At 40.3% G+C, this 23,550-nt stretch overlaps 1 protein-coding gene across 3 annotated transcripts in view; it reads left to right on the forward strand.

Moving 5' to 3' along the window:
• RUBCN (rubicon autophagy regulator) overlaps positions 1 to 23,550 on the forward strand; it is a 60,714-nt gene that overhangs the window by 1,784 nt on the left and 35,380 nt on the right. For 2 of the 3 annotated variants that reach the window (XM_055400049.2, XM_055400128.2), the window contains exons 1-2: positions 7,655 to 7,910; positions 21,772 to 21,925. In XM_055400049.2, coding sequence (XP_055256024.1) covers positions 7,846 to 7,910; positions 21,772 to 21,925 — 219 coding nt within the window. In that variant the 5' untranslated portion in view covers positions 7,655 to 7,845. Of the gene's footprint in view, positions 1 to 7,654; positions 7,911 to 21,771; positions 21,926 to 23,550 lie in introns of those variants that run through there. The other variant, XM_088837780.1, reaches the window with a different exon arrangement.

Here is a 23,550-nt window from a genome sequence, read left to right on the forward strand (position 1 = left end):
AAGCCAAGAAATCAAAACCAGTGCATGTCTAAGAAGTTGACCAGCCAGTTACAGGGCTGGAGATAAAAGGTCAACCCTGCAATTTGCTGGGCCACAAGAGGCAGATGTTCATTTAATCATGTATTCATTGAGCAGTGGCATCATAATAGGCCCTGAGGGTAAAATGCTGAGCAAGATAGATGTTGTCCCTATCTTCATGTAGCTTGCAAAGAAAAAAACATTTTCTGAGCATGTGCTGTGAACATTTTCTGAGCATGTGCTGGACACTGAGCGGACACCGTTTGTCTTCAGTTCAGCAGTTAAGTCTTCAGACCTAAGTCAAAATAAACAGAATTCAAGCAGCTGCCCCTTTTGGAGGCTTAATTTCATAGTGTAGATAAGACAGTGTCTAGGATTGCCAGACAAAATACAGAACCAGTTAAATCTGATTTTCAGCTAAACAATGAATAATTGTTTAGGGTAAGTTTTGTCCCAGGTTTCAGATAAACAGCAATTTTTTTTACCACAGAATATTACAGTAATATTTAGGATATATTTATACTCAACAATTATTTGTTGTTTATCTGAAATTAAAATTTAACCAGGAGTCTTATATTTTTATTTGCTAATCTGGCAACCTTAACAACACCATACCTATTAACATGTGCTAGCTCTCTTTTCACAGTGTGCATAGAGATCTATATTCTCTTCAAAGGTAAGCACAACTCATATATTTAACTCAGTTTTATTAGTTTGATATATATTTTAAGTCCCCTCCTTTTTTCAGCTTTATTGAGGTATAACTGACAGACAATAAAAGATATATTTAAAGTGTGTAGTTTGTAGATATGTGAAATATATACCTGTGAAAATACCACCATGATCAGGATAATAAATTTATCTATCATCTCCCAAAGATTTCCTGTGCTCCTTTGTAATCCCTCCCCTCAACCTCTACCTAAGCAACCACTCATATGTTTTCTGTCACTAAAGATTAATGTGCATTTTTGGAATTTTATATAAGTGGAATCACACAGTATAAACTCTATTTTATATCTGGATTGTTCACTTAGCATAATTGTTTCCAATCTGTATGCTTTTTATTTTCTTTCTTGCATTATTACACTGACTGGGGACTCTGCTGCTGCTGCTGCTGCTAAGTCGCTTCAGTGTCCAACTCTATGCGACCCCATAGATGGCAGCCCACCAGGCTCCCCCGTCCCTGGGATTCTCCAGGCAAGAACACTGGAGTGGGTTGCCATTTCCTTCTCCAATGCATGAAAGTGAAAAGTGAAAGTGAAGTCGCTCAGTCTTAGCGACCCCATGGACTGCAGCCTACCACGCTCCTCCGTCCATGGGATTTTCCAGGCAAGAGTACTGGAGTGGGGTGCCATTGCCTTCTCCAGACTGGGGACTCTAGTACCATGTTAAATAACAATGGAGAAAGTGGACATCTTTGACTCGTTCCCAATACCAAGGGGAAAGCATTCAGTCTTTCACCATTAAGTATGATGTTAGATTTTGTTGTTGTTGTTCATGCCCTTTATCAGGTTGAGGAAGTTCCCTTCTACTTCTGGTTTGCTGAGAGTTTTAGTTATGAGTGAATGCTGAGTTTTATCTAGTGCTTTTTCTGCATCTGAGATGACCAAATAGTTTTTCTTTCTAAGTTTATTAATATGGTAAATTATATTGGCTGCTTTTCAAATGTTAAGCCACCCTTGCATTTCTAGGATAAACCTACATGGTCATGGTGTATTATCCTTTTTAAAAAAAAATCTTTATTTTGGCTGCATGGGTCTTCAGTGCTGCATGCGGGCTTTCTCTAGTTGCTGCAAGTGGAGGCTACTCTTAGTGGCAGGGCACTGGCTTCTCATTGTAGTGGTTTCTCTTGTGGAACACAGGCTCTAGGTGTGGGGCTCAATAGTTGTGGTGCTTGGGCTTAGTTGCTCCATGGCACTTGGGATCTCAGACCAGAGATCGAACCTCTGTCCCCTGCCGTGGCAGGCAGAGTCTTAACCATTGGACTACCAGGAAAGTGAAAGTGAAGTCGCTCAGTTGTGTCCAACTCTTTTCGACCCCATGGATTGTAGCCTACCACACTCCTCCATACATGGGATTTTCCAGGCAAGAATGGATTGCCATTTCTTTCTCCAATGCATGCATGCATGCTAAGTCGCTTCAGTTGTGTCTGACTGTGCAACCCTATGGACAGCAGCCCACCAGGCTCCTCTGTCCACAGGATTCTCCAGGCAAGAATACTGGAGTGGGTTGCCATTTCCTTCTCTTTAGAATTCATATGTTGATGTAATTTGTATTATACTTGAATAAGGGAACTATTAATTGATATAGTTTGTATTCTATGTAGATATAGTATGTATTAGTTAGGTGTGACTATTATTATTATACCTAACTCCTTGGGGCTCCCCAGGTGGTGCTAGTGGTAAAGAACCTGCCTGCCAATGCAGGAGACACAAGAGACATGGATTCGATCCCTGGGTGGGGAAGATCCCCTGGAGGAGGGCATGGCAACCACTCCAGTATTTTGCCTAGAGAATCCCATGGACAGAGGAGCCTGGCAGGCTACAGTCCACAGGGTTGCAAAGAGTCAGACATGATTAAGCAACTTAGCATGCACACAACTCCCTTAAGCTCTTGTATGGCCAATATGGTTTTCCTTCTCTTTTCTGCTCAGTTCTTTACATTACCCCCTTTGCCAGTTTCCTGCTGCAGTACCTTTTCTTTGCCACCTTGGCACAGCTTCCTTTTTCTCTTTTGTATTGTCCTTTTCTTTTGTTCTGTTTCTAGCTGTTCTAGTCTTCTGCCTTTTAATCTCAGGATTTATTCATTCATTTATTCAGAATTTGAGTCCCTACTCTGGGCAAGACACTCTGCTACACAGTACAGTGTTACAGCCGAGAACACGACAAGCAGGATAGCAGGCGTGGCTGGAGAAATTACTAGTCTCCAGTTCCCTGGTCATCAGTTTTCCCTGACTAGGTAAACTGCTTGGATAGATAGGGGAACTTGAAGGGGAATTCTTCCTGCACTCAGGGATTGGAGCTCTAGCCTTCTCCTTATTAGGCCTTGTCTTCTCTGGGCAGGACAGGGGTTCTTTCAACCAAAGATTCTAGGTCAGTTCGCTGAATGACTAATTGTGGAACTTTCTAAAGCTACACAAATTTACATGAATCACACAATTCCCCCCTAGTTATGTAAAGATTGTTTATTTAAAAAAATATTTCTTCAGTTTCCTCAATAGATAAATTGGTAGTCTAAGAAAGCTCTGGATAGCCAGGACTCTAGGCTTCGCATGCTGCTGGACAATCTCAGTAAGCTGCAGACAACATGACTCTACAGAATGTATATCTAAGGATATTCTTTTATAAAACCATGCCAAAATGATCAAATTCAGGAAATTTAACATTGATGCAATTCTATTCTCTGACTATAATCTATATTCTAAATTTTGCCAATTATCCTAATAATTATCCTTTATAACAAGGATAATTCTATCTTCTATCTCCTCCCATCAGAAAAAGTTTGTCAGCCTTTCCTAGTCTTTTATGATATTTACGATTTTGAAGGTTGAAGCAATGAGTGCAAAGATTTTCCTTCAGTTTCGTTTTCTTATTGCTGCCATATGATTAGATTCGGTTATTCACTTTTGTAAGAAATACTATTAATACATAAGTGATGTTGGGTCCTTCTCAGTACTTAACATCAGGAGACACATGATGTTATTTTATCTTATTGGTGATCTTTGATCACTTGGTTAAGGTGATATCTGCCACATTTCTTCATTGTGAAGATACTCTTTTTTCCCTTATATACAATGAATAAGTAATCTTTGAGGAGATGGTTTGAGACTGTGTAAACAGTTTGTTTCAGAACAAATTTTGCTAACAGCTTTAGCATCCATTGATGATTCTTGCCTGAATCAATTATTATGATGGTGGCTACAAAATAGTAATGTTCTAACTCTGTCATTCCTCTACATTCATAAGTTGACATTCAACAGTGAAAAGAGCTTTTACCTCCCTGCTCCCTTCCTTCCTTTTGCTATTTATTTATCTATTTGCATACTTACTTATATATACATATAAGTTTCCACAGAAGTTCACAGACTCATCTTATGTTCAGTAACTCTCTTTTGAAAAGGAAAGGGGTGCAGAGTGTAAGGGTTGTGCTTACCTTTGAAAAGAATGTAGATATGTATACATCCCATGAATTAACTCATTTTGATGCTCAAATTGCTTTAGACTTGGCAAGTAGACAACATCGCTTAGGTTTTAAATTTTGAATATTTTAAAAAATGCTAAGAATAATTTTAGTAAATACAATAAAAATAAAATATTCATGACTTTAATATTTGTTGAATATATTCAAGAAGATATTTCTTAAAACCAAATTTTTTGGCAAGTAGGTATCTGTAATAAGCTTTAAAAACCTGTTATTTGAATAAATGATTCTTGAGTGAATTTTGCTTTGTGCCAGTGGAGACATGTGTTCAATCCTTGGGTCAGGAAGATCCCCTGGAGAAGGAAATGGCAACTAACTCCGGTATTTCTGCCTGGGACTTCCCATGGACAGAGGAGCCTGGCAGGCTATATAGTCTATGGGAGTGCAAAAGAGTCGGACACAATTTAGTGACTAAACAACAACAAATGGTACTCTAAGGCCAACTACCATTTGTATAAAAATTGTATCCTAGTAATCTTTAAAACAGATTAATCAGGATCAATATAGTTCTTCAGATTTTTTGAACTTTAAAATATTAATCCAGCAAGCAGTTGCTAAGTAAGGTGTTAGTTGCTCAGTCATGTCCTAATCTTTGTGACCCCATGAACTGTAGCCCACCAGGCTCCTCTGTCCATGGAACTCTCCAGGCAAGAATACTGGATTGGGTTGCCATTTCCTTCTCCAGGAAATAAGGCCATTATATTTATGTGACAGTTACTGAACCCTAATGCTAGATATTCTTGCATATTTGACTTTCTGCATTTGGGTCTCAGATGAGATGCATAAAATTTTGTTAATCATAATCCTTGGTTCATGGTATACTCTCATTTTCCACACATGGCCCATTTTCATTTGGTTAGTTATTTTAAATAACTTATTATAATTAGTTATGGCTTCATAACTAATTAGATATTTCTGAAATTGTGTACCTACAAACCCATCACTCAAAACAAAAGCTAGAACAGACAATAACTCTATGACCTGGCAATTTCACTTCTAGGTATGTACCCAAGAGAAACCCTTGCTTATGTATAAGAGGTGCCATGTAACAGAACATTCACAGCAGCACTGTTTACAATAGCAAAAGCTTGGAAACAATCCAAATGCCTATCAGTGGAAGAATACATGAATAAACAGGTGCATTCACACAATGAACTATTATATTGCAGTCAAAATCAATGAACTGTAGTGACACACATTATAAACAAATCTTATCAATGTAATATTAAGCAGAAAAAGCCCTCCAAGAATAAATACAGCTTAGTATCATTTTTATAAAGTTAGAACACAAAAATTTTATGAATAGATTCAAAGAAACTATTTAAAAAGAGAAGCAGCGGAATTATAAACAAGGAATTCAGAATATAGCTACTTGGGGTGAGGGAAAGCAAAAGGATGGGATTGGGGAGTGGGTGCATGGCTAAAGGTTGTCATGTTCATTAACTGACTGCTTTAAAGAACATAAGGTGGTCCAGTGGTTGGGACTCCCCCCAGCACTATCACTATCGCTATCACTGCAAAGTTCTCAGGTTCAACCCCTGGTTCCTGCGAGTTGTTCAGTGTGGACCAAAAAAAAAAAGTAAGTGTAAACCCAGTTTTGGACATATGAGGAAATTCCTATTTTCTAGAACTTTTACCACAATTTTAGCTCTAGAATTTCTTGATAAAGCCGACTTTCATGTAAATTTATGTTAAAATCATGTGGCATTAATTTGGGATTATGCCATATGCCAAGAAATGAAGTTCATACATTTGTAGAAATAGGTTCTGAAACCCCAATGACTAACACTGCCCCTTTCTTAAAAAGTATAACCCTTTATAAGGAAGATATGAGAAAGTTTGAACAAATAGTATTTTTTATATAAATGGAAGTTGGAAATCACATTTTGCGTTAAAATTCTCTTCTCCCTTTAAGTCACAGAAGTTTTCTCAAGTTTGAAAATTCTTAAAAGTCATATATTATTTTTAATAGAGTAACTAGTCTTTATGTAGTTAAATTAGATCCCTCCCTAGCAGAGTAGTGCTGATTCTGTTGCCTTTCCATGGCTCTAATCCCAGCCTCCTTGTTTGCTACAGCTACTGCCCAAGTTTAGGCTGGATTTGCAAACTAGTAACACAAAGGGTACATTTATCCTATGGACTTTTTTTCCCCTTGACCTGTGTATTATTTACATTGGCTTCCTTGGTAGCATAGAGGTAAAGACTCCGCCTGCAACGCTGAAGACCCAGGTTCCATCCTTGGGTTGGAAAGATCCCCTGCATAACAAAATGGCGACCCACTCCGGTATTCTTGCCTGAGAAATCCCATGAACGGAGGACCCTTGCAGGCTATAAATTCCATGGGGTGACAAGAATAAGACATGACTTAGCCAACTAACAAACAACTTTCACACTTAAAAAAAAAAGTGGCCAATATTTTAAAAATTGGAAATTTTACTTAAAATGCAAAGTCCAGTTTTACTAAAACTCAGAATATTTTCAAACATTCAACTGTAGCTAAGATGAGACTTTCCTTCTTGGAGGAGGTATGGACAGTCCAGTTCAGAGTTTCAGCCATTCTCCTACAACTGGCTCATTTCACTCACAGGCATTACCTGCTTGGCCTCTATAGGGATGTCCAACCTCTTCTCATATCCCTTCTTTTGCCTTTGCCTCCAACATAGTACATACCCATTACTTCTCCACATTGTCAAAAAATAGCTTTCTAAGCAGGTTTGATCAAATCGCTTCTTGATTTGCTCATTGTTCTCAGGATAGAATCCAAACTCAGAATGGCTTCACGATCTTGTCTGCCTGCTCACTCACACCATTCTGTTCCTCATCTCTTCCCAGCTCTGATTACTACTCGGAATCAGCTGTTCCCAAACCAGCTTCCTCCTGTTTGCGCTTCGTCTCTCCACCTTCTCTTCCGTTCTCTAGGTTGTCATCAGTCAGTCAGTTCAGTCGCTCAGTCGTGTCCACTCATCCTAAAAAACTGCTCTGACATCAGTCCTCCAGGAAATCTTTCCCAAAGCCTTTCCCTCCTGCTCTTCCTTTGTGACACCAAAGCAACCTGAGCTCTTCTGAGTCTGTGAGTTCTTTATTAAAGTTGTTGAGGACCCCAAACACCACCAATAGATGTTAAACCGGGGTAGGCTGAAGTGGGGTTAACCGTTTTTGGATTAAGACCAGCGTTATTTTCGAGTCTAGACCTCTGACCGATTTTGGCCCCACGGGTGAAGTGTCACAGGCGAGTCTAAGGGTCCACTCCAGTAGGAACTCTATAGACTAGCGCAGCTTTACGTTTCAGGCCCCTAATGATCGTGAGGTGCACTAGGGAAAGCTAGCAGCCAGGGTCTCAAGTCCGGCGAGCGCAGCTTCGGATTGGATAGGGCGGTGCATGCCGGTAGCAGCTGGGCCTTCGAAATGCTTGCTGGGAGTTGTAGTTCTCAGAGCCGGAAGTAGGGGGTGGCAGCGATAGAAACCGCAGCTGAGGCAGCAATCAACGCTGCTGCCGTCACTCGGCCGTAGTGCATCACTCTGAGCCCACCCGCCGTGGGTGCCTCCTTGATTCCCGAGGGGCTCTGGGGGCCCTGAGAGGCGAAGCGACAGGGACGCCTCTTTTAAGAGGCGACGTCGCAGCCCCGGATGCGGCCAGAGGGCGCGGGAATGGAGCTTGGCGGCTGCGAGGAGGGCTTGCCGGAGGAGAGCAGGTGGGCTGGGAAAGGTGGCGCGCGGATGGATGCGCTGAAGCCTGGAGAGGCTTGGGAAGGCTCACAGAGCACGAGGAGACAGACAGGAGGACTACAGTTGTGGGCGACTTGTTTGGGAAGAAATTCTGAAAGGAGAGACGGGGAGGTTAGATAGGGCGGACGAGGGAACGGGCTTAGTGAGGGAGGAGGAGGGAGGATAGGGTGTGTTGAGGGCGGGGGACGGTGGAGGGCGGGCAGGAGTGGGTAAAATTCAGACTCAAGGCTGCTGCTGGGGAGGAGGGGGACACTGAGAGGTGCTGTAGTGAGATTTCATAGGCCAGAGTCTATAGATAGCAGTAGGGGACAAGGTGGGTGCCCCGACTGAAACTTGCGGTGACAGCAGTTCAGGCCAATATTAAGAAGGTTGAAGTAAGAATTTCTGGGAGCAAAGGTTAGACACTGTGAGTGGCCTAGACAGAAGCTTAGGCAAAATGAGTGTGAGGAAGAAGGCGTGAAGGAGGGCCTGTGGGTGAAAGTGGGCGATTGTAAAGGCAGTGGAATGGGAGTGAGGGCTTGCTAATGAGACTAGCAATTGCGTGCGTGCCCGTTGTCAATGCTGGATCCCTGTCAGACAGTGACAGGACCTCCCCTGTATTTAAACCCGTCACTCCTTACCCACATTGCAGCTGAGCGATTTCCCATTTATTTATATGAAACTGCTATCAAGTTCGTACCTTCTAGAAATTAGAAAAGCTGAATGTTGTCTTGGACTCCAGCTGTACTTCTGTGTAGGTGTTGCTTCATTAATAACTCTGGTCTTAACCTCTTAAGAGTCTGGAATGGACAGGATAGAGCAGGAATGTGGCTTAAGGAAGTCCTTTTTGACTTTTAAAAACATTCAGATGTAGTTACCGGAGCAGCTAGAATCCAAAGACTGGAATATTTACCTCTGAAAAAATATCAACAGGGGAAAATTAATGAGATTTTGTACATGGGTGAAGACCTGGCTATTTTAAAGAGTGACTTCTCTTTTGCATGCACAGTTAGCCTGTGGCCTGCTGTACAAAACCTCGGATGACGGGACGTGGGGTTACTGCATGAGATCTGCGAATGATGTGTTCAGTGAAACTGAAGAGCCTACTTCCTTTTTCCATATTTTGGTTTCTGCTTATGTATATTTGGCTCTTTATTCTTCCTCCAGATGTCTGTGAAATGCTTCTTGTAAAAAGTCCTGTATACTTTCTAAACAAATTTTAGGATTATTTTTATTTTCCTCCACCAGTTCATGTGGGAGAGAATAGGTTGGAAATTCAGATTTCCTCCCAGCTGAGTTATTTATTTATTTAATGTACTTAACAAATACTTATTTACTACGTGCCAGGCATTGCTTAAGAGCCTTACAAGTGTTATTAAGTCCTCATAACAGCCGGGTGAGATAGGTACTATATTATCACCATTTGTCAGGTGAGGAAGCTAAGACATAGACACAATAAATAGTTTGCCAAGGTCACACAGTAACTCTTTGGTGGAACTGGGATTCAGGCAGGCTCTACTTCTAATATCTATGCTATACTACCTCTCACTGTGCTAATATGCTGGGATAAAGACATGTATAAGCTAGTCAATTTTATAGCATTCTTTGCCTGTCATTAACTGTTACTAAGGCTTCTCCTTTGCAGGTATCTTTTTCTATTATTCTTTCCATGCTTGCTTCTTTACCAAGGAACTTTGGTTGAAGCTTAATTTCAGCAGTGGGATTATCCCCACGAAATCACTCTTAATGTTAACATAGCCTACTCTCTGTTGGTGACTAGTTAACTTAAAATAATTTATTTGATGGGACTTTGTGACGCTGATGGCCTCTTTAGTTCTGGGTAGTCAAATGGTAAATAAAATACATGACTTGTGCCTGAGAATTGAGGCACTGTGGCTGGGTCACTGCAAACCTAACCTTTCTTTGGCCAATAAAACACTCAATTCAGAAGACATTTTCTTGATGAGATGGCATCGTGTTTTCTTAATATATGAAAGATAAAATTATATTCTGAAAGCAGTTGACGGAGTGAAATGTGCATAAGCTTTATAGCCAGGTAGAGCTGCATTTGAATTCTAGCTCTACTGCTTAACTTGACTTATCCAGCCTGAATGGGAAGAATGATGCCTTCCTGACTGGTGAGGATTCAGTAAGATAATGTGCAAAAACCTCCTCAGAGAGTGCTGATATGTACTGAATGCAGAAAATGTCTACTTCCTTCCCCTCCCCAGTTTTCTTGAAATAAGATGAGTGTGTGTTCTTCCAGTTGCTGTTTCTAATGATATTATTGCTTGTGCTTCCTCCTTCCATGGTTTCTCTATCCAAATTGACAAACTGGGGCCTGGGGTGTTGGCCCAGAATTTTTTTTTTAATATTTATTTATCTGTCTGCATCCGGTCTTAGTTGTGGCATGTGGGATCTTTCATTGTGATGCACGGACTCTCTAGTTGTGGCACCTGGGCTCAGTAGTTGCAGCATACAAGCTTAGTTGCTCAGTGGCATGTGGGATCTTAGTTCCCCGACCAGGAACAGAACTCAAGTTCCCTGCGTTGCAAGGCGAATTCTTAACCACTGGACCACCAGGGAAGTCACTTAACCCAGCTTTTAACTTCATCCTTGGAGTGGAATGTCATAGATTCCCCTATTGCTTTCCATCTAGCTAGTAATCACTAGAAAAATGCTCTAGAGCTTAGGGATGATAATTCACTTTTCCTAGACTTTCCTAAATACCAATTGTTTGGAGGGTGTCTGGTGAAACTACTGAACCGTAATAGGAATGGTTCTTCTAGCATTGTGTTACCCTTAGCTGACTTGGACCATGCCATATCCTTCTGATCTTGGAATGCAACTACTTACAAAGTTTTCCTGGTTTAGTGATTCAGATAGTCAGAATTCAAGTAGTAAGATGCTTTTAGTATCTCTAAACTGAGCTCATTTCATTGACCAAAACCTGTTCCTCCTCTGTCCTCTGTCTCAGTTAATAGGGTTTTCCATTCAATCAGCCAAGCCAGAAATTTGATACTTCCCTCTCCTTCATTTGCCATATCCAAGTAGTCCCTGGGTCCAGTGAGTTCTGTTTCTGCTTTTTCTCCTGAAGCTTTTTCCCCTCCATTTCCAAGTGCATTGGCTCGTGTTGTTTCAGGAATAGCCAGATGCAGGTGCTTAAGCAAACATTTGTCCCTGTCTGTGTGCCGTGTTTTCTGACGTGTCGGCTTCATCCTCAGCAGTCTTTTCTATAGGATAACCCTCGGCAACTTCAAGTTTAACAGTCCATCCAAAAAGAAGGAAAAGAGCAATGTCAATAGGTATAGCAAAAGTGAAAGTTTTTGGACTGACTTATGTTACTGTTTTTTTTTTTTTTAATGTTACTGTTCTTGTAATCAGGGTATGAAATATGTTGCTCCATCAGGCCTAAGTTATATGCCCAACCTTGGATCCTGGCATAGGGTGATCCTTTCGTGGTACTTCATGAACCGGGGCAAGTGCCAGAGGGGTGATTTCCCTGTGAAAAATCAGTATTCTGATACCAAAAGAAAGAGGCATGAATTCTGGGCAGATGTAAACAAAATAAGGCCTTTATTATTTCTCATTGTGGATTCTCCCAGTAGCCTCCTGACTAAGCTCCCAATCTGAATCCAGTCCCTCAATTCCAGATGGCTTCCACATTGCTACCAACATAATTTTTCCAGAAGCAAAATTAGTATTTTGCTCAGAAATGTTAAGTGATTCCTCACTGAAAATAGAAAGTCAAAACTTTTTCTGGTATTCAATATGAAGTTTCCAGTTACAAAACTATGACATTCACTCACTCCTAAATCTCCTTCCTCACCATTCTGATTCCTGCTCCTCTGCATTCCCTGCATTACCTCCTCCTTTGCCTGGAGAGCTCTTAGTTGTCCTTTAAATAATGCTCCTTTAGAAGGCATCGTTTTTCCGTCTCTCTTATTACAGTACTTCTCACTATATAGCATTTTTTTTTAAATGAGTGCCCATTTCCCCCATTGCACTCTGAATACCCTGAGAGCTGAGGACTGTTCTTCTTTAACTATCATAAGCCTGGTGCCTAGCACAGTGCCTGGCGTATAATTGGTATTCATTGAATATTTGCACAAGGGATGGAAACAGTAACAATTGTGTCACGCTTCCTATGGTCGGGCAGGTGTTATTGGTACTGTTGCTATTGAAAGGGCCTCTTTTTTTCCCCCTTCCTCTTTATTCATTTTTCACATTTTCACATTAATTTCCATTTTTCTATTTCTTCCCTTTCTTTCCATTTTTCCTTTGACCATGCTCTGAAAGTTTATATAGCACTGATGGTAAAACAAGTGGATCACATGATTTGGGAGCAATCCATACTGCTAATCCAATTATTTGTACACACCTCTGCCCCACAGAAACATAACTCTGAAGCTTTGGGGGAAAATTCTATTGTCAGAACCCAGGAGCAGGAGGTGTATCAGCTAACAGCAGGGACCATAAGCTGAAGCTTTTCTCAGTATCTACCATCCCCACAGCTGCTTCTGCTTTTTATAGCTACTTTATCACTTCTTCCATAAATGGAGTTTTTTTCTGTTTTTTATTTTGTTTTGTATTCTTTCCTCCATAAACAACCTACCTTGGTGTTTATAGACCGGCTTTGTCCAAGATGATAGCCACTGAGGTGATTTATGTCTAAATTAGTTAAAATTAAATAAAATTTTAAAATTTTTGGTTTTTTAATCACACTGCACAGACTTCGAGTGCTTAATGGCCACAGTGGCTAGTGGCTGCCATACTGAACAGCATAGATACAGAATGTTTTCAGCATCTCTGAAGCAGAATGGGTAAGAAAGCTTTGTACTAGGTACCCCTTCTGATTTAAAAAATTGGGTTTATTAGATTTATGCTAAGAAGGCTTAGTATGGCAAATAGATGGAGGAACAATGGAAACAGTGAGAGACTTTACTTTGGGGGGCTCCAGAATCACTGCAGATGGTGACTGCAGCCATGAAATTAAAAGATGCTTGCTCCTTGGAAGAAAAGCTATGACAAACCTAGACAGCATATTAAAAAGCAGAGACATTACCTTGCCAACAGAGATCCATCTAGTCAAAGCTATGGTTTTTTCCAGTAATCACCTATGAATGTAAGAGTTGGGCTATAAAGAAAGCTGAGTGCCGAAGAACTGATGCTTTTGAACTGTGGTGTTGGAGAAGACTCTTGAGAGCCCCTTGGACTGCAAGGAGATCCAACCAGTCCATCCTAAAGGAGATCAGTCCTGAATATTCATTGGAAGGGCTGATGCTGAAGCTGAAACTCCAATACTTTGGCCACCTGATGCGAACAACTGACTCATTGGAAAAGACCCTGATGCAGGGAAAGATATAAGGCAGGAGGAGGAGGGGACAAGAGGGGATGAGATGGTTGGATGGCATCACCGACTCAATGGACATGAGTTTGAGCAAACTGCTGGAGACAGTGAAGGACAGGGAAGCCTGGCATGCTTCAGTCCATGGGGGTCGCAAAAAGTTGGACACCACTTAGCAGCTGAACATTAGATTTATGCAATGGAAGTTCAAAGGAAAAGGAAAAGTAATACTACTATTATCTGCTTGATGGTGGTACTTTCTGTAGATTATCCTTTATTAATCAGCTGTTCTATCTGTTTTACAGATAAGGGAACTGAAACTTAAGGAGTTTAGTGACTTGCACAGCTGGTTTGTGCAGAGCTAGGATTCACATTCAGGCTGCCCTGACCATGAAGCTTATTCTCTTTCCACTGAAGACATTTTCTCTCTGCGTATTAAAATAGAAAATAGTAAAGAAATAGAAAAAACATGGTCTTTTTCCTTAAGGAAATCAACCATATACCAGTAAATAATTTTTTTAAGGATTAATATTAGAAGGAATGATACAGTGACAGCATATATTGTGGAGTTTCTAACAAAACATTTGTAACAGGTCAGATTATTTAGAACTTCTTGGGAAAAGATTGAACTAGAGCTGAACCTTAATCCCTGATTGGGACAAGAAGAGAATCATTCCAAGTGGAAAGGTCTCCATGAATAAAGTCATGGGAGTAGGCATGAGGTTATCTTGTTTGCAATAGAATGTGGTAGAGACTGTCTTCAAATTGAGAAGTACTGAGCAGGATGGAGAATTTTTGAACTAAGGAGTTTGCATATCATTGGTGGTTAGGTTTCTGATGTAAGGGATTTTCCTTCCTTTTGTTAAATCTGGTGCTGCTGCTGTTGCTAAGTTGCTTCAGTCGTGTCCAACTCTGTGCGACCCCGTAGATGGCAGCCCATCAGGATCCCCCGTCCCTGAGATTCTCCAGGCAAGAAAACTGGAGTGGGTTGCCATTTCCTTCTCCAATGCATGAAAGTGAAAAGTGAAAGTGAAGTCTCTTAGTCGTGTCTGACTCTTCGCGACCCCATGGACTGCAGCCTATCAGGCTCCTTTGCCCATGGGATTTTCCAGGCAAGAGTACTGGAGTGGGTTGCCATTGCCTTCTCCATTGTTAAATCCGCTGCTGCTACTCATTGTTAAAATTAAAGAAATTTGATGTCATTAAAATATAGTATGATTAATAAAGCATTTGTTGAGTAGGTATAAAGTTACACAGCTTGCGTTCTAGACATTAGGATTCCTAGACATTGAGGTTCTCTCCTAGACTTTGAGATTCTGCTATCAGCCACTAAAGGGATGGGACTACCAGTGGTTAGCTTCTCCTAAGTGCCTTAGAGCTGAGAGCTGTATAATAAAGTGTGTTTTTTCTATAAGCATATTATTTATTAAAAAAGCATCATATAAATATTTAACTACATACTCTACAAGTTAAATACTATATAATTAAAAACAGAAAATATAGAGCCACATAAGAAGAAAGTTAAATGCAAATTAAACATTGTAGCTTCTTGCTACCTCAGTGTTATGATACTTATTTCCCTAATTATGTTTTTCCCTGCTTTAAGAATGAATCCATTGCTTCTTTCAAGGAAATGCTTTCTGGCATTAAAAGTCCTAGGTGCTTGCCTGACCACAGTCTGTCAGCATAAGATACCTTTGATACTTGAGTATTTAAAAAATCCTTTATGGTACTTTCCAGCTTCTTGTTTGCAAACTTGGTACATATTATTGACCTTTCATTAATTGCTAGCCTGACGGAAGGCGGAAATAGCTCCTCTCTTCTCTACATTCCCCTTATATAACCAAAAGTAAACACTATTAACATATCACTATTTCTCTTAGTATATAAATGTTGAGATCACAAATATAATTTTACCTTCTGCTTTTTATACTTTTACATACTTTCATTAGCTTTGGAAACTCTTCCTAATAAAATGTTTTACTGGTTTCATGATGTTCCACACATGGATGTCACATACCTCTCCTCGCATTTCAGGGATCAGATCGTTATCTGACTTGGGACAGCCTGACCTTCAACTCTGGTCTCAGGTAGATACCACATTCCAATCCAGATGACTGGCATGCTGTAGATTGGATATGCTAATAAGTTGAAGCTGTTTCTTTTTACCACTAAAGAGAGCACTGAATGTAGAAGATATACCAATATATATTTCTTGCACTGAATCACATTTTACAGTTGTACAGTACTCACTATTTACTATTGATTTCACTTATTTTTAGTGATTAGTTTTATATTAGTTATATGGTATAACACTTCTTTAAAAAATAGCATTTACTTATAACTTTACTGTTTTAACCTGAGTGTCATTTTTAATTGTGATTTGGCATGCTTAAGACTAAGTTGGCATTTAGGGAAACTATTTTTCTTGGGTATCCTTATTTGAGTTGCTTAAGTAATTCCTGTTCCTTTTCAAAGAATGTAGTCAAAATCCTCTGAAAAGAAAATAGAACTTTATTCTGCAATTGGCTTTGCTGTTTGTTGATAAAAATAATTCAAGTAGAGATGGATTATACTGTCCCTTGTCACTTGGGCCTAGTTCTTCCTTGACATAGAGTGAGATGCTTAGAAAGACTTGCTTTTAATTTATGGTGATCAGTTATATAAAGTTCCGCAGTAAAATTGATTACAAATATGCCCCTAAATGTGGTATTGTTGGATCACATTGTAGTTCTATTTTTAATTTTTTGATGAACTGCCATCCTTTTTCCACAGTGGTTGCAGCAATTTACACCAACAGTACACAAGGTTTCCCTTTTCTCCACATCCTCACCACCAATTGTTATTTCTTGTCTTTTTTATTTTTAGATTTTTTTTTATTGAGGTATAGTTGATGAACAGTATAAGTTTCAGGTGTACAGCATAGTAGTTCACAAATTTTATATTTCTTGCCTTTTCATGATAGTCATTCTAACAGATGTGAGATGACATCTCAATTGTGGTTTTGATTTGTATTTCCACAAAAATTAATGATGTTAAGTACCTTTTCATGTACTTGTTGGCCATTTGAATATTTCCTTTGGAAAACTGTCTATTCAGGTCCTTTGCTCATTTTAAAATTGGATTATTTGGGGTTTTGCTATTGAGTTGCATGATATTTTGGGTAGTAACCTCTCATTTGGGATAGTAACCTCTCACCAGATGTGTGGCTCGCCAGTATTTTCTCCCATTCATAAGTGGCCTTGTCAGTTCGTTGTTCATTTCTTTTTCTGTGAGAAGCCTTTTTGTTTGATGTGCACACTGTACTGTACAGGCCTGCTCAGTCACTCGGTCATGTCCTATACTTTGCAGTCCATTGACTGTGACCCGCCAGGCTCCTTTGTCCATGGAATTTTCCAGGCAAGAAGACTGGAGAGGATTGCCTTTTCCTACTCCAGGGGATCTTCCAAAGCAGAGATCGAATCCGAGTCTTTTACATCTCTTACATCTGCCTTGGCAAGCGGGTTCTTTATCACCAATGCCACCTGGGAAGCACAAATTGTAACTATTAATACTTGGGTTTTTTTATTACGTTGCTTGTACTTTCGGTATCATAAAGCTCCATTTTAGACATACTGAATTTGAGATGCCTATGTGACATCCAAGTAAAGTCATCTAATAAACTGTTGGGTATAGTAAAAAAAAAAAATAATAATAATTTATGGTGATTAAAGAAGAGCACTCTGTGGAACTTTCCTGGTGGTCCAGTGGTTAAGAATCCCCCTTGCAATGCAGGAGACTCAGGGAACTAAGATCCCTCACGCCTTGGGGCAACTAAGCCCTGCACACTGCAACTAAGACTCGATGCAGCCAAATAAATAAATAAATATTTAAAAAAAAAAAAAGATGAGCACTCTGTATACTTGCAGAAGTGGCTCTACAAAGGACTGCTTTGAGCCTAATCTAGTCCTTGCCTGTGCCTAGATGAGGTTACATGTGAATGCAGGATATCATTCAAATAATTATTACCAAACAGTTTAGCTTAGGAAAGACTGACCTCAGTTGCTAACAATCTGGGTCAACAATGAGGAGGAATATTTGACTTCCCATGGTGATCTATTGACATCTAAGATTCAAATATGAATGGATTAATCCAGCCACTATGTATGGGCTTCAGTTGAATTTAGTATTTTAACTCTCTGAAAATGAAAACCAAAAAAAATTAGGGAAAAGGATCCTAAAAAAGGCAAAGACACTAAAGAGACTGATTATGTAAATTAAAAATTTTTTAAAGTTTACTTTTACCTCTACATGCTGCTGCTGCTGCTAAGTCACTTCAGCTGTGTCCGACTCTGTGCGACCCCATAGACGGCAGCCCAGTAGGCTCCCCCATCCCTGGGATTCTCTAGGCAAGAACACTGCCAAATAGAGATGATTTGGTACATATTAGAGTAAGAGCCACATTCTTCTGTAGCTTTGGCATCTCAGGGACACTTCATGTTGGGGAAGAAAAGTTGTTTAGTTCATCCAGAAGTTGTTCATAAATCTGAATGCTCAAGGTTTCTAGAGTTTCAGTGCTCTTTGTAAAATTTTGGGATCAAAGCCCTAGGGTTTAGGGTACTTATTGTCTACATGCAGGATTTATGATGATGTTCTTTGATGGTTAAACTAGTAAGATCAATACAGAATGAATCAGAACACAGATATGCAGAGTCAGTTGAGGAACCAGACTGGCTGTCAGGCCTGCACAACTTGATTGTAACCTATTGAAATTGTGTCAGTCAGAACAGGCCAGATTAACCCTGAGGAAGCATAGGAGATGGAGAATCACTGAAGGCAGTCAGTTGGCCTCTGTGATGGCAGTTTCTTGCAGTAAATGGCCTTTTAATGACCACCTCAGTCCTGTGTGCATCTTGGTTACCTTGAAGTATCTTTCAGAACTGGTTTAGAAATAGAACAGGGGAATGGCCAACAGGTACATGAGAAAGTGCTCCACAAGGGCAGTCATGAGGGAAATGCAAATCAAAACCAGAGTGTCATCTCACATCTGCTAGAAGGGCTAGCATTTAAAAGTCAAGAGGCAACAAGTGTTGGTGAGGATGTGGAGAAAAAGGGGCCCTAGGGCATTGTTGGTGGGATTGTAGACTGGGGCAACCGCTTTGGAAAACAGTATGGAGATCCCTCAGGATATTAAAGACAGAATTGGCATATGATCCAGCAATTCTCCTTCTGGGTATATATATCCCAAGGAAACAAAATCACTATTTCTTAAAGATATCTGCATCCCCATTTTCATTGCAGTATTATTTAAAATAGCCAAGACATGGAAACAACCTAAGTGTCCACTGATAGATGAATTGATAAAGAAAATGACACAGACACACACACATGGGAATATTATTCAGCCATGAAGAAGGAAATCTAGCCATTTTTAACAGCATGAGTGGTGGGCATTATGCTAGGTGAAATAAATAAGACAGAGAATGGCAAATAAGTATTATCTCACTTATATGTGAAAGCCCCAAAACCCATAGAAACAGAGAACAGATTGATTACCAGAGGAAGGGGATGAGGGGGTGGGGGAAATGGGTGAAATGGTCCAAAGGTACAAAGTTATAAGTCAGTTTTAGGGGCATAATATATAGCATGGTGACTATAGTTAACAGTTCTGTATTGTGGTAATATATTTGAAAGTTGCTAAAAGAGTAGATCTTAAATGTTCTCATCACAGGGAATAGAAGTTGTAACTGTGAGATGATAGATGTTCACTGAACTTACTGTGGTAATCATTTCACAGTATATACATATATCAAATCATTATGTTTTATGCCTTAAACTAATATAATGTTATATGCCAGTTATATCCGGAGAAGGCACTGGCAAGCCACTCCAGTACTCTTACCTTGAAAATCCCATGGATGGAGGAGCCTGGTAGGCTGCAGTCCGTGGGGTCGCTAAGGGTTGGACATGACTGAGTGAGTTCACTTCCACTTTTCACTTTCACACATTGGAGAAGGAAATGGCAACCCACTCCAGTTTTCTTGCCTGGAGAATCCCAGGGACGGGGGAGCCTGGTGGGCTTCCGTCTATGGGGTCGCACAGAGTCGGACACGACTGAAGTGACTTAGCAGCAGCAGCCAGTTATATCTTAGTAAAACTCGGTGGGAGGAGAAATAGAACAGGGGAGCCTGGTGACTCAAATGTTTAATGACATAAGGTTAAAAAAAATCTGATGTCTCCTCATTTGAATAAATTCTTGATCTCAAGGGCTCTAGAGTAGAAGATCAGAGTGAGATCCATCTGGCTTTTCCTTTTTAGATAATACTCCTGTACCAGACGTAGCTTCATTCATTTTATTTTATTTGTCTGCCATCACTCTATTCACCCACTTTTCAAAAATGGCTTAGAAAGTGTACAAAATGTAGGAGAGGTTAGTTTTGAGCACTGATCGAGTTAGAAAGGATTTCAATTCAGAACCCTCCTACCCTTGTAGCTATTTAAATAATACTAAAATGGTTATGGTAAAAGTCCCTTGAAGAAATTCCCCAGGACTGTCCTTGAAGAGGAAAGAGTAGTGTTCTAACAAGATATGAAAAAGCTAGGTAAAGTGTACAGTATGTACACTTGGGGACCCAAGAGGAGGAGTTTGATACCTCATCTCCTCATGTTTTCCTTATCCTTTTGATTCTGTGCATCCAATTCTTTTTATTCAATTGCAGCTCATTTTGAATTTTTATTTGGGTAGGAAGCTGTATTGAGAAAATGCTGGGAATTTGGGAGGAACCTTGAATATCATCTAGGGCAGCAATTTTTAGACTTTTCCACTGAAGTACTTCAGATGATCCAGGAGAATAAGCCAATAGTTGATTGACTTGGGGACGTGTCCTAAGTGGCTTAATGTGAGCTTAGGACATTTTTGCCTCAATTTTAGCTTAAAAAATCATGGGAGAAAATCATGGACAATTTTTATTCTTATCTATAATATTTGTATACAGATATATATACTTAGTACTGGAAATACAGTTAATAAAAAGTTGTTTTTTGACTTTTTTGTTCAACCAAAGGGTTCTGGTTTTCAGCAAATGCCCTTCATTTCTTTATATAGTGCTCACATAATGTCATTGCCCAGAAATGTATCTTTACCAACTGAGCCACTGGCAAAGCCCAGAAATGGATCTTAATGGCTCACAAGCCAAGAAACACAGGGTTATGGGCTACTTGTGTGAGGATAAAATGATGGTACATGAAGATCACCTTACAAAGCACAATATGCTATGTAAATATGAGGGCCTTTTTTTTTTTTTAATTTTAAAATCTTAGTGTTCTTTATAGCTTCAGTCCTGTCAGAATTGGGTCGTCAGTTCAGTTCAGTTCAGTTCAGTCGCTCAGTCATGTCCGACTCTTTGCAACCCCATGAATCACAGCACGCCAGGCCTCCCTGTCCATCACCAACTCCCGGAGTTCACTCAAACTCATGTCCATCGAGTTGGTGATGCCATCCAGCCATCTCATTCTCTGTCGTCCCCTTCTCCTCCCGCCCCCAATCCCTCCCAGCATCAGAGTCTTTTCCAGTGAGTCAACTCGTCACATGAGGTGGCCAAAGTATTGCAGTTTCAGCTTTAGCATCAGTCCTTCCAATGAACACCCAGGATTGATCTCCTTTAGAATGGACTGGTTGGATCTCCTTGCAGTCCAAGGGACTCTCAAGAGTCTTCTCCAGCACCATAGTTCAAAAGCATCAATTCTTCGGCGATCAGCTTTCTTCACAGTCCAACTCTCACATCCATATATGACCACGGGAAAAACCATAGCCTTGACTAGACGGACCCTTGTTGGCAAAGTAATGTCTCTGCTTTTTAATATGCTGTCTAGGTTGGTCATAACTTTCCTTCCAAGGAGTAAGCGTCTTTTAATTTCATGGCTGCAGTCAGCATCTGCAGTGATTTTGGAGCCCCCAAAAATAAAGTCTGACACTGTTTCCACTGTTTCCACTGTTTCCCCATCTATTTCCCATGAAGTGATGGGACCAGATGCCATGATCTTCGTTTTCTGAATGTTGAGCTTTAAGCCAACCTTTTCACTCTCCTTTTTCACTTTCATCAAGAGGCCTTTGAGTTCCTCTTCACTTTCTGCCATAAGGGTGGTGTCATCTGCGTATCTGAGGTTATTGATATTTCTCCCAGCAATCTTGATTCCAGCCTGTGCTTCTTCCAGCCCAGTGTTCCTCATGATGTACTCTGCATATAAGTTAAATAAGCAGGGTGACAATATACAGCCTTGACATACTCCTTTTCCTACTTGGAACCAGTCTGTTGTTCCATGTCCAGTTCTAACTGTTGCTTCTTGACCTGCATACAAGTTTCTCAAGAGGCAGGTCACGTCTTACACCCAAGTAAAAAAGTTAATAGGGGAGAGAATGTTAGGATGTGGGACAGGAGGCTTCTTGTCTTAGACTTTCTTTGACATGGTATGATCAAGTACAACAAAGAAACTAACCATTGGTATAATTGATGGCCTTGCAGGAGGGAGCATTGGCAGTTGCTGGGCAATTTGAAGACTACTGTGGAGGGTTTAGTGTCAGCCAACAGCCCCAATGTCTGGTCCAAGTATGGTGGCCTGGAGCGGCTTTGCAGAGACATGCAGAGCATCCTCTATCATGGGCTCATCCATGACCAGGTATGTATACTGCTTCTTTTCTTTTTTTGCCACATTGGCCAGATCACTTGTTGGAAGGAAACATTTGCATTAAGTTGCTGGCAGAGAGATGATGAAGGCAACTACGTGTGTGAGCCCTTCAGAGCAGGACAGTGATATGATGATAATGAGGAGGAGGACAATGTGGTGATGAATCATTAAGGTTTTCCTCTTAAGAGTATCCTAGGATATATCTGAGAAATATTTACAGGATATTGTCATTTTTAGACTATCCTTTGAACATCATTTTGTAGATAACTGGTTGATGCTTATGAATGATAGTTTTTAGTTACAGCTTACGTTTTTCTCTGTATAAACTTTGTTGATGTTGAGCTTCTTTTCCTTATATCCTCAAACACTCTAAAAGCTTTGAGTATTAAAAATGAGTTAAATCTCAGTGGTTTCTGCTTCAGTTCTCAATAGCAGTTACTCCATTTACAGTGTTTTATGACATCACCCTTATGGCAGAAGGTGAAGAGGAACTAAAAAGCCTCTTGATGAAAGTGAAAGAGGAGAGTGAAAAGGTTGGCTTGAAGCTCAACATTCAGAAAACAAAGATCATGGCATCTGGTCCCATCACTTCATGGGAAATAGATGGGGTAACAGTGGAAACAGTGTCAGACTTTATTTTTTTGGGCTCCAAAATCACTGCGGATGCTGATTGAAGCCATGAAATTAAAAGACACTTACTCCTTGGAAGGAAAGTTATGACCAACCTAGATAGTATATTAAAAAGCAGAGACATTACTTTGCCAACAAGGGTCCATCTAGTCAAGGCTATGGTTTTTACAGTGGTCATGTATGGATGTGAGTTGGACTGTGAAGAAAGCTGAGTGCCGAAGAATTGATGCTTTTGAACTATGGTGCTGGAGAAGACTTGAGAGTCCCTTGGACTGCAAGGAGATCCAACCAGTCCATTCTAAAGGAGATCAATCCTGGATGTTCATTGGAAGGACTGATGCTAAAGCTGAAACTCCAATACTTTGGCCACCTCATGCGACGAGCTGACTCACTGGAAAAGAGTCTGATGCTGGGAAGGATTGGGGACAGGAGGAGAAGGGGACGACAGAGAATGAGATGGCTGGATGGCATTACCGACTCGATGGTCATGAGTTTGAGTGAACTCCGGGAGTTGGTGACGTACAGGGAGGCCTGGCATGCTGTGATTCATGGGGTCGCAAAGAGTCGGACAGGACTGAGCGACTGAACTGAACTGAAATAAGGTTTGGTTCGGGGTAGAACTATCAAGTGGGTCATTGGATCTGATCCTCCACTTTTTAAAAATCGAACCTCATATATATGTGCATAAGTTGTGTTTTCAAATACTCATGCTCTTCCCTAGTCAGGGCCTAGTCTTCTTTCCTGAAACCTTTTTCTGAGTCCGGCTTGTCTTTCTTTTTTAATCAGAGTTTATTCTCAACTAGCAGTCACACTGGGAAAAAATGAATTGGTATTAAGATATTCATAGTTGATAGGATTTAATGTGCTACGCTCCCTTCCAAAATAGTGTATATTACCTCTAAACAAACTCTTTAAACCAGTTTTCTTGAGTTTTTTCAGAATTCACTGGAAAAGTTGGCTTAGGTTAGATTCTCTTTATTCAGAGT

This window comes from Moschus berezovskii, chromosome 1 (genome assembly GCF_049115385.1).
Source record: "Moschus berezovskii isolate FMDL1 chromosome 1, NW_MosBer_1.0, whole genome shotgun sequence".
Classification (NCBI taxonomy): domain Eukaryota; kingdom Metazoa; phylum Chordata; class Mammalia; order Artiodactyla; family Moschidae; genus Moschus; species Moschus berezovskii.